Genomic DNA, 16353 nt, shown 5'->3' on the forward strand with positions numbered 1-16353 from the left:
AAAACTTAGGCACCGCCCTTCAGTACCCGTTTCGACCCAGTTCAGTCCAGTCCCCAAATTCCTACCTGGTACCTCCCTTCAAGCGGAGACCAAGAAGTGTGAGCGACTAGCTGGGCCAGCCCACCCAGAGGCTGTGAAGGTTTCACGAAGACTTGGACAGAGTTCAGTTTCTAGAGGCTTTATTTTGACATATACGACCTGACACAAGCGGGCGGGTAGTGCTGGGTGTACAAAGAGGGGCCGGCGCGGGCCAAGCACCCCTCTCCTCCACACACAAGACCCGGGGAAACGCAAGCGCGCCTAAACGCCAATGGATTCACGTGTGTATCCAGGCGCAGGTCTTAGGGTATGTAGGCAGGTGTGTAGCTTCCAGGAAAGAGGAGCAGAAAACAACTTCCAGAATTCGAAGTCTTATATTTCCTCTACAGAAGCAAAGGAACTTTCCCCAGGTTTTTTTCTCATTAAAATGCAGGGTTTTTTTTTTTCTTTAATGGGCACAGACACAACCAACTTACACAGCTGTAAAGTTCAAAGCAGTTTGCATCTAAGGAACGTGCACGTGGCCAGATGGAGCAAATGAGTAGCGGATATTGAAGTAGCCCAGACCCCTGGCCTCTAGGAAAGAATCCATTGCACAGGCCCAAAGCTGGAAGGGGTGGGGTCCCAGGCGAGTTAGTTACTACACTGGTCCCTTCCGTCTTTAAGCACCACCCATCCCATTTTACTTCCACACATCTCCCGGGTCTGGTGTGAGCCTAGCCCAGGGAAATACTATGGAGAGGGGTAATCTGAGCTCCCCAACCCATGATCCCAGTTGCACTTTGGTCCCAAATTGGGGCTGGGAAGGCAGGGCCTGTCAGGAACAGGACTCTAGCCTGGGACAGGTAGAAAAGCAATGGCCACACTAGCCACCACCAATCAGATAAACGAGCTGGCCCTCCAGATATCAAAAGTGCTGAAAAGTGGGGCCCTGTCCTTGAGGAGAAGCAGCAAATCCCAGCCTTTCCATGCTGTAGAGGCAGAACTTGCAATGTCGTGGGTACAGCCTCCCTTGCTACATAAGCAGCAGCAGAATGGGGCAGTGCCTCCCAGAATCTGGTAATCAGGGAAGTACAGCACATTCCTAGGTTACCCTGGCCCCAAACCCCTCTCTTAACCTCTGTCCTGGCAGAGATATATCTATACTAACGAACACTTACTGCCCCCATGGTTGAAGCAACAGAGAATACCACTGGACAGGAGACAGTTGTTACTAACCAGAAATGGGCAAAGCTATGCCTCCCTGCCCTAAGGAATGGGAACCTGCCCACCACTGGCACCAGGGTCAGAAGACCATGCCTGGGGTCCGTCAAGGAGCCCTTTTCAGAGGCTGCATCTCTACGAACCAGGAAATTATACCATCAGTTACCAGTATCTCTCAAAGGTTGGCAGTATTATCTTCAAATGCCAAAACAGACATGTCAAAAGCACTGATCACTGGCCATAGACTTGGCGATGGCTGAGTGTAGTGTAACCTGCTGGACACCCATGTTACAGGCAGCAGGTCTCTACCATCAAAGGGCTGGGAGCAAAAATAAAGCAACGGGTCAGAATCAGCCCTTGAGCCTTCAGTGCCCCACTGTTGGTGCTGAGGGTCATACCCCAGGCCCACAAGAAGGCCACCAGGCCAGCAAGTGAACGCGACTATGGGTCATTCTGCTAGCAGGTTTGTAAAATAGCAGAACCTGCTAAGGAGGGCACAGGCGCAAAGGCTCACCTCAGAAGAGGGAAAGACTATTCTGCTGAGGAAAGCATGAAGGAAATCAACAGCTACTAATCAACAAGGCTATACTCCAGAAAGCTCACCACAAAACAGGGGCTGGCAGGTGGACAAACGAACTCACTGACAGACCCCAGGATTAACTGGACAAAGCTCTGAGCTGACTCTGGGCACCTGTACCCAGGTCCTGTGTCCCTAAAAGCAGACAAGTTTAAAGTTCTCCCTCCAAGCCTAGAGCCTGGAACACCATATAACAGGCTGCTGCCTTAGCTTGGCCTGGAGAAGACAAGACCCTGAGCGGACCACAGACCCTGAGCCCTGGGAGCAGCAGCCCATCCAGAGGCAGCACAGCTGCCCAAACTAGAGGAAGGGACAGCACCCAGAGCCCAAGAACTGCAAATACTGTCTAGGCCAGAGCCATGAAAGGCCCTTAGGCCTACTGGGACACTGACTCTCCTCAGCGGACAGAGCAGTGCCCATCTCAGTGGGATAGGAGGCTATGTGGCCTCCTTAGGCAAGGGATCTCGGCGAGGCTGTCTGGGGTTGTAGACAAAGGAGCAAGTTTACATGCCAGTGGGTGCCGAGGGATCCCAGGGCCTGCCCTCTGCTGTGAGTTGGCTTTAACTCAGCTTCACAAATCTAGGCAATGCCAAAATCAGACCCGAGGATGAGTCCACCTGTGCAGTTAGTCCTGTAATGCCGAGGGCAACTACTCAAGCACTGGCCCAGAACTAGAAAGGCCCCCAAGACACGGGCACTTAACCTTCCCCAATTCTGGGAAATAAGGGACAAATAGGCATGGAGAGACCCTGTGCCAGCCTAGGGCTTTACCTCATAACCAGCAAAGCCCTGCAGTCACAGACCCCAAAAACCTTAGGCAAGGGAACCAAAGTTCAAAGGCATTCTGTCTCTGCTGCCAAGCCCACTGGGGCCACGTCTTCTTCCTGAGTCAGCCTGGACACAGCAAATAGAGCCACAAAGCTAAGGAGCCTGGCTAAGAGGACATATGTTCTGCCCTCCTTTATATATAGATGGATTCCATATATATACATATATAGATACACATATATATGGATTCCAGGCTACAGCTAAAAACATTTCTTTTAGTTTACACCAAAGAGAAATATAACCCTTTAAAAGCAAGTCAGTGTGTCCTCACAGCAAGTTCAGAGCAATGGTCCCTGCCTGTGGGTGGAGAAGAAGGGGTCTTAGGGCCCATAAGTGGGCCTACTGGTTCTCGTCCCGCATCTGTTCCATGATGCTGATAAGATTCTCCAAACCAAACACATAGCCTCTGTCCGGCCCGTCGTGAACAGTAGGGTCATCCCGGAAGCCCTTGAATGTGCTGTGTGCAAAGTCGATCATGCGGACATCCACCTTGGGTGGAGAGGAAGGGCCAGCCTCAAGGTTGGTGCTGCTTGGGCTAGTGCTGGGGCCACAGGGTGGTGACACCTCAGGGAGCCCCATGTCCACGTGCTTGAGTCGTAGCTCAGACCGGCACTCCTTGCCATCATAGATGACGAGCAGAGAACTGGAGTAGAAGCGGTAGGAGGCCTGCCGCTCCAGCACAGCTTTGAGGCCCCGGAGTTTGCTCAGGATAGGCTCAAAGAGATCACGTCGCAGGTCCAGGCCATTGTGCAGATACTGATACAGGGCATTGCGGAAGCCTTCACTGGAGAGTCCACGACCATAATACTTGTTCCTGCAGAGGTAATGACCTGTGTCCAGCTGGTATACCTAAAACCCCAGGAGACAAGATAGGGTTGAGTACCAGGAAGGTTTGATGTCCACAAAGTGTCCCCAAGCAAAACAAAAACAAAATAAAACAAACAAACAAACAAACAACAAAACAGAAACCCCAACCAACCAAACAAAATAGTCTGGAAGGCACTCTGACCAACCTGAGCTCTTCAGCTCCTCCTACTGGAGCAGGGAGGCCACATTCACCCCAGGTTTTCCCGTCATGGAGCTGTGAAAGCCAACACCAGGCCTATAGCCATCACTTTAGAAGCCTGCCTCCAAGCTGTCCCAGGGCCCAGCTAGACTCTAACTGGGAACACACGGCTGATAGACAAGTCTTACTTGCCCAGTGATAAGACGGCAGGCTCTCTCAATGACCCTGCACATGGAGCTCAAAGTCAAGTGAGGAAAGCAGGGCTCAGTGAACCCACTTGCAAAGACATATTTGGCTCCGGGTGGGTGACTCACCCTTTCAGAGGAGATTCTGGAACAGCGCAGGCCTGGAGGACACGGGTGTCAGGCAGGTATGGGCACAACCTAAAGCATGCACCTGGCAGCACCTGGGCTCTTACCAGCGGTGACTCACCTGCATGCCACAGACCCTGACCCCCAGTGTAGCGGATGTGCTCTGCTCACACTTCCTCATCTGCCGGGCTGCTTTCTCGGCTGATGCATCATCCCCATGCTGTCGGGTACCCATCTTCAAGTCCAGCACACAAGGGTACTTGAAGTGGTGTACCACATTCTCAAGCAGGAGGAACTCTGGACCAGAGTCAAGAAGAATGACAACCACACTCACTGTCCGCTCCACCCAGGAAAGCACAATTAAGATCTATAAAAGTGGCATTCTGGCTGGTTTCTGGGAACCTAGTCTTCATATTGGTGCCTGGCCCAGCCTTCATACAAGGGGAGGTGCTTAGTCTTACTGCAACTTGGTAAGCTATGCTTTGCTGATACCCATGGGAAACCAGCCCCTTTCTGAACAGAAACAGAACAGGAATGGGGGGAGGAGAGGTAGGAGAAGAAGCCCAGGACTACACAGTCAGATCCTGTCTCAAAAATTTTTTAATTAAAAAAATTAGGGCTGGAGCACACACCTTTAATGCCAGCACTCTAGAGGCAGTGGCAGGCCGGCCATCACCACTGTCCACCTTCCCAAGATGAACCTCTACAAACTCAACACTCACTCCCCATCTCCCCTTTCTGCTCTCCTGGCTAGGAAGTGGTCTCCTGGGGGCAGCTCCCTTACTAGACTCTGCTAGCATGAGTCCTCTTCTGTCAGCCTTAGGTAGATGCTTCTAAGACTCACTCATGCCGTACAGTAAATCAGCACTTCACTCCTGGATGCTGGAGAGGACTGAGCAGTTTAGAACATTTGTTGTTGCTCTTGCAGAGGACCTGGGTTCAATTCCATCACCAACCATCTCTAACTCCAGTTCTCTCTGGCCTACCTGGCACACGCACGGTGCATATCTATACATACAGGAAAAACATTCATACATATGAAACTGAATTTACAAAAAAAATGAATTTCAGCCTGGCATGGTGGTACACACTTTTAATCCCAGTACTTAGAAGGCAAAGGCAGGCAGATCTCTGAGTTCAAGGTCAGTGTGGTTTATATAGTAAGTTTCAGAACTGCTAGGGCTATGTAGAGACCCTGTCTCAAAAAAAAAAATTCTTGTATGGCCTATATAATTTTCAGAACATGTATACAAGACACCCACTGATCTATATTTTTAAATTTTCAGGTGTGTGTGTTACGTTGTGGGGTGTGGGTGTGGGTAACGTGTGGAGGACAGAGGTCAACATCAACTATCTTTCCTTAACTGCTCTCTACCTGTATTTTTAAGGCAGGATTTCTCACTGAACTTGAAGCTCACTGATCCAGCTAGGCTGGCTAGCCAACGAACTTGAGGGATCTGGCTCTACCCTCCCAGTACCGTGATTACAGACAGACACACACACAGACACAGACACACACAGAAAACCTGGCCTTTTTTTTTTTTTTTTGAGTTCTGTAGATCTGAACTAAGGTCATCAGGCTTGCGTAACTTTACTGACTCGGGTACCTCCCTAGCCCTCTGACAGTCTCATGATCCCAGGATACTCAAGCCTGGAGAACATAAGGGTGACTTTGAACTTCTGGTTTTCCTGTCTCTGGCTAGAGAGCAGAGACAAAACCATACACCACCACACCTAGTTTTATTATTGTTTTCTATTGTTTAGACCTACCACACAAATAAGGTGAAGAACATTTGGCTACATCTCTGCCACCATTAGTAAACCAAGGCCTCACTTAATCTAGTAACTCACCTAGACCTAAGAAATAAGAAAGAGATCTTTGCAGCAATATTACAAAAAAAGAAAGAAAGAAAACAAACAAACACGAGGGAATCAAATTCTAACATTCCCAACAGGAATTTTCAGAAAGTGCTGAACTTAAAATCTATCTTGGTGAGAATAAACAATGGTTCAACCTCCAGCCATGAATGGGATATGTATCACCCTTCCAAGGCTTAGGGGGCATTGTGGAGGAAAGGGAGGAAGGAAGGAGGAGGAAGGAAGGAGGGTGTACGACAGTCTTCTGAACATCACATGGGGCTCGCACTCATGAGCTCCCAGCAGCTGCAGTTACTGACTAAGGCTTCACTAGACCAGGACAAGACTAAGCATGTGTGGGGAGAGGCACGCACCGCTGCACTCGCAGCAACAGGAGTTACCTACGTAACAATGAGATCCGCCCACCAGCATTCCAGTGGGAACTGGAGAGGGGCACACGAGGCCTTACCACTAGCTGAAGGGCTACTGGTAGTTAAAGGCTGTGAGGGCAGAGGTTCATTTTTCTTCAGGGGTATGGCTGCCACTAAGTTACCCATAATCTAGTATACAACTCCATACCCATGCTTATACCAGCACTCTACTTAAATTCAGTGGGTTAACCAGGCAGTGGTGGAACACACCTTTAATCTCAGAGCTTGGGAGGCAGAGGCAGGCAGATCTCAGTGAGCTCAAGGCCAGCCTGGTCTACAAAGCAAGTTCCAAGACAGCTAGGACTGCTACACAGAGAAACCCTGTCTCAAAAAAATAAAAATAAAAAAATTCAGTGGGTTTTTTTGTTCGCGTGTTTGCTTTTTTTCATGAATGTAGGAAAGGCACAGGTTCCAATGAGAGAACAATAAGGGAACAGAATGGGTGTGTAAGCACATACTTTATACACACATGAAACTGTCAAAGAATAAAAAATCATTTTAAGGCTGGGCAGTGGTATCGTACACCTTTAATACCAGCACTAGGAGGCAGAGGCAGGTGGATCTCTTTGTTCGAGGACAGCCTCTTAATTCTCTGGTCTACAGAATTAGTTCCTGGACAGCCAGGGCTACACAAAAACTCTTTCTTGAAAAAAAAACCACAAAAAGGGGGGGGTGAAGGAGGGAGGGAAGAAGAAAGGGAGGCAGAGAGGGAGGGAGGAAAGGAAAAAAAATGGTCAGGCCACAGAAAGGGCACAATGCATGACATGACACGTGACATGGTGGTTATACTCTTTAAAACCTGAAACAGCTACCACTACCCATGCAAGACCAGTTCTATACACAAACACCATGTCATGGAAGGGGGAGGGGCTCATTGGCCCTGTTCCTACCTAAGGATTTATATGTAATCAATGGTTGGGAGGAGAAAAGATTTTTCTCCCCGGTGGTGTAAGGTACCAAATTCTTGTAAATAACCCCATGCAGCATCCTGGGACACAAAGGGAAGCATAAGTGGGCTAGTTGGAAAGAGGAAGACTAGTGGAAGGGACACGAGAGAACATAACAGGTGGATGTGATCAAAATACTATGTACACAAATAAGAACCTCATAATAAAATCTACTAGAATGTCTAATATATGCTAATAAAAAACCATTTAAAGCCGGCGGTGGTGGCGCACGCCTTTAATCCCAGCACTCGGGAGGCAACGGCAGGCGGATCTCTGTGAGTTCGAGGCGAGCCTGGGCTAGAAGAGCTAGTTCCAGGACAAGCCCCAAAGCTACAGAAGATCCCTGTCTCAACCCCCCCCCCCCAAAAAAAAGAAAAACCACTTTAAAATATCTATCTTGAGAGTAAGAGGTTGGTTAGTTCAATGATAGAGTAAACGCTTGGGCAGGAATGAAGCCCTACATTCAGACCAGAAACACAAGATAAGAACAAAACTATCTTGCCATTTTCTCACACAATCAGTGGACAAGGATACTGTAGAGTTTTCGGTCCTTGGACTCGGAGCGCATACGGCTCAGCTGCTGCTTGTGGCAGCGCAGGCTCCAGGGGTTGTAGCTGATCTTCTCAGAACTCAGACCACTATTGCTGTCTAGCATCTGGAAAGGGACATCTGAGTGGCTGTGTAGTTCCACCTTTGGACTCTTTGCCTCCTGGGGGCTAAGAAGAAGAACAAACATAGCACTAAGAGAACAGAGAAGTCATCTTTAGAGACGCAGGGTAGAGAAGGGTTAGAGAAAGCCTAGCTTGTCACTCAGAACCTCCTTACAGGTAGCACTGACCCAGATAAAAGTGAGTAAACAGAATGAAAGTTGTCCTCCTTGGGCCTCTGAAAAAAAAAATCACGTCAAATTGTAGCATATGATAACATTTTCCAATCGATTAGTGTCAAAAGAAAAATCTAGACACTGGTAGCATGGGCCAGTGGGTAAAAGTACTTGCTGCACAAACCTGGCAACCTGAGATGGAGTCCCAGGATCCACACGGTAGAAGGAAAGATCTAACTTCACCAACTTGTCTTTGACCTCTAGACATACATAAAGGGACATGCACACCCACACCCACATACCCAATAATAAATGGTACTTAATTTAAATAGTAAAAAAAGAGCCAGATCACACCTTTGATCTCAGCACTCAGAAGGCAGAGGCAGGCAGATCTCTGGGAGTTCTACACAGTGCGTTCCAGGACAGTCAGGAGTGCACAGGGACTGTGTGGGCAGGGAGGGAACAGTTGGGGAGGAGGATGAAAGAACACTAGGTGCTGGAGAGATGGCTACATGGTTAAGAATAGCTTTGTAGAAGACTGGAGCTTGGTTCCCAGCACTAAACCTACCCATGCAAGATCAGTTCTATATACAAACACCATGTCATGGAAGGGGGAGGGGCTCGTCCCTACCCAGTCCCTACCTAAGGATTTATATGTAATCAATGGTTGAGAGGAGAAAGATTTTTAACATGAGGAGCTCATGACTGCTTGTACGGTGCCAGGGCCAGGAAGATCTAATGCCCCCGGATCCTCTGCAAGCATCTGAACTCAGGCACACATACCCACACACGGACATATATATACATATAATTAAAAATAATAAAATATAAATAAATCTTCAAAAAAAAGAGAAGAAACCAGAACAAGTGCCATGCAGGATGTAAAGAAGCTGAAGCCCTTCCTTGTACACTGCTGGTTCGAATATGAACAAGTACAGCCCCTGAGAAAGTACTTTGGTGTCTGCACAGGACAGGTACAGAGCCAGAAGTCCCAGACGCTCAGGAGGCTAATGTGGCAGAATTGCTTGAGCACAGGAAGTCTGAGACCAGAAGAGCATGGACAACACAGAGAAAATCCTACTTAAAAAACAGGATTGGCTTAGCGGTAAAGATGGCTCAAGTTATTAGCCAGGCACATAACTTTAATCCCAGCACTAAAGAAGCAGAGGCAAGAGGATCTCTGTGAGTTTGAGGTCAGCCAGGTCTACAAAGCTAGCTCCAGGACAGCCAGAACTACACAGAGGAACCCTGTCTTGAAACACAAAACAAACGAAAAAGATGGTTCAGTGTTAAAACACTCACCACACAAGTGAGAGAACTGGGGTTTGGATCCCAGAGCTGTGTTAGGCTGGGTGAGTGCAGTACCTAGGCTGGAATTCCAACCTTCAGAAGACAAAGACAGGATGTGATGCCTATTCTTGATTGTCAATCTGACTGTATCTGAAATGAACTAAAAACCTAAGCAGCCAGGTACACCTGTGAGGGACTGTTCTTAAATCATTTTAAGTGGAAAGACCCACTTTTAATCAGGCCTGGACTGTCTGCTGGGAACCTATATAAAGGACATGGAAGAAGGAAGCTTTTGCTCTATGCCTGCTTACCCTCACTCTAACTGACAACTTCATTACTTCACTGGCATCAGAGCCTACTTCAGGATTTTGGCATATAGTGAAGACAAACTGAGACACATGGACTCATGGACTAAACAATTACTGGAGTCTCTAACTTTCTATTGGTAGATAGCCACTGTTGGAGTGGCTGGACCACATTTGGTAAGCTACTCTAATAAATCGCCATATATAAACATACACACACACACACACACACACACACACACACACACACACACACACACCAGTTCTATTAGTTCTGCTCTTCCAGAGAATTCTGACTAATACACAGGGGATCCCCAGAGCAAGCTGAGTGTGAGCATCAAGACTAACCATACTGGTGAACTAGTGAGCTCTGAATCTGAGAGACACTCCTCAATGAATAAGGTAGAAGAGTGATTAAGAATTTCTTTTTTTTTTTTTTTTTTTTTTTGGTTTTTTGAGACAGGGTTTCTCTGTGGTTTTGGAGCCTGTCCTGGAACTAGCTCTTGTAGACCAGGCTGGCCTCGAACTCACAGAGATCAGCCTGCCTCTGCCTCCCGAGTGCTGGGATTAAAGGCGTGCGCCACCACCGCCCGGCGTGATTAAGAATTTCTGATGTCACCTCAGGCCTCCAAATGCATTCACACCCACATGCATGCACGCGCACGCGCACACACACACACACACACACACACAAATGGGGAGTAGTGCCTGAAAAAAAAAAACTCCTGGAGTTAGATTACTTGACTGTAATTTCCCATTTAGGTATATATTCAAATCAACTACAAGCAAGGGCTAAAGCTGTACTTTAGTCAGTAGAGGGCCTGCCTACCATAAGGCCATGGGCTCGATCCCTACCAGGCATGGTAATGCATGCCTGTAATCCTGACAGGAGATAGGGGGAGGAGGATGGACAAGCTCAAGGTTACATTGCGCGGTCCAAACAAGCCTGGCAATATAACTTTTCACACTCATGCGTTCACAAAAGCTCCCTGCTAGTGAAGCCATACACTCTAGAGATTGTAGCTCAAGTCTGTAGCACGCAGCAGGGGCAGAGCACCACTGCAATTGCAGATGTTACCATCCAAAAACGCTGGCCTTCTCTCCAACTGTGGATGACACACACCACCAACAGTCTAGTGTGTACTGAAAATGCTGCCCCTCCTCTGAGCACCAAGCATCTGGGACACTATTTTTCCTGAACTAAACGACAGGAGTCCAACAGTGCAGTCCACTCTAGCAAACACTTGCCAAGTAAACCCAGACAAGCTACAGGTCTGGATGGAACCTTGTAGTACTTGGCATTACCTCTGGAGTCATAGTCCTGGCCCTCGTGAGTGATGTCCACCTTTGCTATAACTCAAAATCTCTGCTAACAGACCAGATAGAGCCCAGTCAATACAGACAGAGCTGACACCTCGACAGCAGACCCTGATGCTAAATCTACTACATTCACTGGCTTTTCACCCATGAGTCATAAAGCAAACGCTCTCACCTTGGAAACAACTCCCCCTCTAAAAACTGCTAAACGAGAGTTGTCAGTTGCTAGCTACTAACTGGAATGTTCTGTCGCCCAAATGCCTGAGTCAGGCCCCACAGTCGTTGGTCAGAAGGAAGCCCCTGTGAATGACGGAGATGAAATCAAGGAAGTGCTCTTGCATGCAGACAAAAGCCCTCAGAATATCCAAAACCAAGACATGTATCTCAACTAGGGTATGGATGTGCAGCCCTTTCCTTGCAACACAGATGTAGACTTAGCCCAAAGGTCAGGGGAGAAACAAGCACAAAAGGTTCAGTATTAACATGAAGAGGACCTCTTAAAGCCAAAGTGAGGAGACTGGACTGCCCTGGGCCCTGAACAAGCCTCTGGGAGCTCATGTAGACAGCATGTGCCAGTGAAGTGATCTGATGCCAGGGATGAAATGTTTACTGCCCCATCTAAAAAACTCCCTTATGGGCCTAGAGAGATGGCTCAGCAGTTAAGAGCACTGACTGATCTTCCAGAGGTCCTGAGTTCAATTCCCAGCAACTACATGCTGGCTTACAACCATCTGTAATAAAATCTGATGTCCTCTTCTGGCCTGCAGGGGCACATGTAGACAGAGCAGTTGTATATATAAAATAAATCTTTAAAAAACAAACAAACAAAAAGACAAAAAGAAAAGCCCACTTCCCTATGGCTATGAATGTAGCTTGGTTGGTAGAATCTATGTTCAGCAAGCAAGAATCCCTGAGTTTCTCCTCAGCACTGCATAAACCAGGCCTGTCATTCCAGCACTCAAGAAGTGGGGAGAGGAGAGACAGGAACTTAAGGCTGTCCCACTTGGCAGCCCTCTCCACAAACAATATAGGAGGCTCCAATTTCTCCACATCCTTGAGAAACACCTACATCTGTTCCTACCTACTTACCTACATACATCTATGTAAATATCTATCTATCTACAGATACATACAGAATTTACAACAACTGGGGTGGAGGGTGGCTGGTGTTCATGGGCTACTCCCAAAGGTATAGCCTCCCTTATATGTTCCTCATAACCTGATGAATGGATAAAGGATGTTATGCCTATTTAATGGAATATTCAGCATGAAATATTCAGAAAGGAACACAAGGCTGGGCATGGTGGCATATTCCTATAATCCCAGCAATTGAGAAGTAAAGATGGGAGATTAGCATGTTTGAGGCTAGTCTGCTGTACATGTGAATTCTATGCCAGCCAAAATACATAGTGAAGCTTGTCCCACAAACAACAAAACAGTACTAACATGGATGTGTATATGTGTATTTTTATTATTAACCTTTTTTTTTTAAGACAAGGTCTCACGATACCTGACTGACTGGGAACTCTATGTAAGAGCTAGCCTTGAAATCACAGAAATCTGCCTGCTTCTGTCTCCCAAGTGCTAAGATTAAAGGCATGCATCACCGCACCTACGAACTTTCTTGTAAGATATATGCCTGTGTATGCCATGCATGTGGAGGTGCATGCAGAGCAGAAGACGTTGAATGCCCTGGAGTGGGAGTTAAAAGTAGTTGTGAGCCTGGTGGTGGTGGCACACGCCTTTAATCCCAGTACTGGGGAGGCAGAGGCAGGCAGATTTCTGTGAATTCGAGGTCAGCGTGGTCTACAAAGTGAGTTTCAGGACAGTCAGTGCTGCTATGTGGAGAAACCCTGTCTTGAAAACCAAAAAAAAAAGTAGTAGTTAGTAGTTATGAGCCACCTGACATGGGTGTTGGGAACTGAACTTGGTTCTTCCAGCCAGGCGGTGGTGGCACACACCTTTAACCCCAGCACTCGGGAGGCAGAGGTAGGCAGATCTCTGTGAATTTGAGGCTAGACTGGTCTACAAGAGCTAGTTCCAGGACAGCCTCTAAAGCTACAGAGAAACCCTGTCTCGGAAAACAAAAAAACAAAACAAAACAGAAAAACCAAACTTGGTTCTTCCAGAAGTGTAGGAAAGATACTTAATTCCCCCCCTCTTTTTTTCTTTCCTAACTTGTTGTTCTAGAACTTGTTACACAGCACAGGCTGTGTTCAAATACACAATGAACTTCTTGCCTCAGCTTTCTGAGTGCTAGGATTACAAGCAGGCATCACCATGCTTCGATTGTCAACACTTTATTGTCTACCCTTTGGATTATACACAGCCAAGTAGAAATTAACTAATGCTTGCATGAAATATCAAGAGACATAATCCAGTCTCGTCTACAGAGCAAGTCCATAACAGCTAAAGTTGCTGCACAGAGAAACCCTGTCTCAAAATACAAGACAAACCAAACAAAAAGAAAATGGAAAAGAGAGAGACATAAGCCTGAGAAAAATCAATTCCCAATGTTAATAAAAAGCCACTAGGGTACTCCCTAGTCTGTATGAACTATCACCACTCCACACTCAGACATCCTGTAAGCAAGAAAGTAGCTGTCGGTGAATTCAACTTCTGACTTCTGAGTATGAAAGCTAAATAATCTATCGCCATTAGCATAGGGTATCCCTGCTTCTAAAGTGCCGACAGAGCTTCAGTCTCACTGGGTTTAGCCATACTCACCATGGTGGAGGACCATAAAGGACGCCATATCTGCGGGAGTGGTCCCATGAACACCAGTCACCCCCAGCCCACCATCCTATTGTTGAGAACTCCTTTCTCATCATGTGTCAGGACTCCAACACTATCCTGTGTGTATCATTAGGATCCAACATGTGCCAATAGCTCTGCATACTATCCTCTTACCTCTCAAAGGTCTCAAAGGACAGGCTGGCTTTCTCTTCCTTGTGGTCACTACCACTGCCTGACCGATGCAGGCTCCGGCGGGAGTGTTTACGCCGAGGTTGCTCCCGTTCTGGTGTGTCATCTTGCTCTACAGTCTCACTCTCCACGTAAGGGTAGGCTACCAAGTTGATGTAACCATCACTGTCTCCCTCAAAACAGACAGAAACCACACCTGTTGGGAGAAAAAGCAGCTGGTTAACAAATACCACCACTGGTGGGGGTCCGTGTAGGACATCATCTCTTCTGACTGAACTGTAAACCCTCTAGGGATAATAGCCAGCAGACAACCAGTTTGCAAAGACAGACAACCATCTTTATCCTCTATCTGCTGCTTACCTTTGAGGATACATCTGTAATTATTTTCTACTCTTTTACTTCTCCCTTCTGCTTTCAGTTATCGACTTCTGTACCACTCACAAAGAATCTCTAGGTGACATTGAACCAGACAAATTTTAATGCTCTAGAGGGCAAGGACATGGCTCAGCAGTCAAAAGCAATTGCTGCTCTTTCAGAGTACCCAGCACTCACATGGTGGCAGCTCACAACCATCTGTTAACTTCGGCTCCAGGAGATCTAATCCCACCTCCACCTCTCCATAGGCACCAGGGATGCATGTGGTACACAGACGACATACACAGCAATACTCATACGCATATAAAGCAAAAAATATTTTTCTAAGTGTGGTTGGTGGCGCACACCTTTAGACCCAGTATTCAAAAGGTAGAGGCAGGTGGATCTCTGTGAATTCAAGGCCAGCCTGGTCTACAGAGTGAGTTCCAGAACAGCCAGAGCTACACAAAGAAACCCTGTCTTTTTCCAAAAGACACTTTATGAAAAAATTTTAACCCTCTTTCTATTCAACAGCTTTAAGATGATCCCACCCTTGTCAGTGACATCATTAGATCTCTGTTTTCCTTCTGCCTAACAGTGTCACCTGAAGAAACAAACTGTCTCCAAGACAGTGCTCATATGAAGTATTTCCTTCCTACCCCGAACACAGTGCTTTCCTAGCATCTACCCTGGAATCTTTATGGTGAAATGCCTTTCTGTGTTTTCCTGCTATATCTCATGGAGCAATTTCTTCTCTCTCATTGCTTCATTTTCGTTGGGTAGCCCAGGTGGACTTCAAACGCACTATGAAGTGGATGATAGCCTTAAACTGTTCTTCCAGCCTCTGCTTCCCAAGTGTGAGGGTTACAGCTGTGCTCAACCATGTCTCCTTTTAACTCTCACTATGTAACTCTGGCCTCTTCCAAACCACAGGTCCCAGAGATCCATCTGCTTCTGCTCCCCAAGGGCTAGGATTAAAGGTATGCACCACCACTTCCCAACTTCTACTTTTAGTTTTTACGTATTTTGCTTACATGTGTGCACATGTATCACACAAAGCCAGGACAGGGCATGGAATCCCCTGGAACTGGAGTTCCAGGCGGGCGTGAGCCTTCATGATGTAATGGGAACCAAGCCCGGGTCTGCAGGAAAGAGCTGCTCAACTGCGGAGCCACTTCTCCAGCGCCTCTGCCACTTGTCAACCAATCTGCTTCTTCCAGATCGTTACCAAAAGAGATAAAACAGAAACAATACCCAGAAATCTAATAAAGTTTTTTTAAGAATGAAAACCCAACAATAAAGCTGCTCTCTGCAGAATTTTCATATCCTGCCTGGATCATGCCCATCAACTACATGTCTACTTTTACCCTCTTGCTGTACACAACTGGCTCCATAATCTGCAATGAGTGAGTGAGACACACTATAGCACGTCAATACGCCAACCACAAGTGTTCTCTTCCACTCATTTCCTTTTCTAGGCCAGCTCTGCGTCCTCGTAGAAGAAAAATCTTTCCAAAATCAAAGGAAAGGATACTTCCTCCTTACATCTTACATCTTGCTCACGCTCACTCCTCAGGTTTCACATGCACAACCTGTCCATGTGTATTATATGACTGTCTCTCGGGCAAGCTGTCACCACTGCCTTTTGAATTGGTTCATGGTTGAACAACCTCCAGTCTACAGTCTTATATTCTAGGAGTTCCCTCACACTCTAACCTTGACTGTCCCCAGCACTATCACACACTTCCAGAGAAGAACCATTCTTTCTATCAGTCTCTAGTTTTCCCATCTTGATGTATTCTTTGTGTAGTTAAAATGTATCTTCAAGGAATCCCCTAAGAAATTTCCGGGACATCGATTTTCTGAATCCTTTGTTCAAGTAATACTTTAGCTGAAGAAAGGGTTCTATGTTTGTTGCAAATGCAGTTTTACATTTTCCTTTCCAATTCAGATGGACCTGTACAGGCCAGCACTCCCAGTAAAGTGCTGACAAGACATGGACGAGCGCAGACGACCTATCTCAGTCCTTGGTATGAAGGAAGGAAGTCACGGATGCCTCCGTCATGAGGAAGACACTTCCTTCCACATTTATCTTTAGCTTTTGCTTTTCACAAGTAAATAAACATGTACAAAACAATTA

At 46.9% G+C, this 16353-nt stretch overlaps 1 protein-coding gene across 2 annotated transcripts in view; it reads right to left on the reverse strand.

The window, feature by feature from the left end:
* Positions 1–162: 162 nt before the first annotated feature.
* The window catches only part of Ip6k1 (inositol hexakisphosphate kinase 1), a 41167-nt gene continuing 24976 nt past the window's right edge, over positions 163–16353 (reverse strand). For both annotated transcript variants that reach the window (XM_075964637.1, XM_075964636.1), the window contains exons 3-6: positions 13845–14055; positions 7734–7915; positions 4086–4261; positions 163–3496 (exon numbers count right to left, since the gene is read on the reverse strand). In XM_075964637.1, coding sequence (XP_075820752.1) covers positions 2987–3496; positions 4086–4261; positions 7734–7915; positions 13845–14055 — 1079 coding nt within the window. In that variant the 3' untranslated portion in view covers positions 163–2986. The remainder of the gene's footprint in view (positions 3497–4085; positions 4262–7733; positions 7916–13844; positions 14056–16353) is intronic.

This window comes from Microtus pennsylvanicus, chromosome 3 (genome assembly GCF_037038515.1).
Source record: "Microtus pennsylvanicus isolate mMicPen1 chromosome 3, mMicPen1.hap1, whole genome shotgun sequence".
NCBI classification, from domain to species: Eukaryota; Metazoa; Chordata; class Mammalia; order Rodentia; family Cricetidae; genus Microtus; species Microtus pennsylvanicus.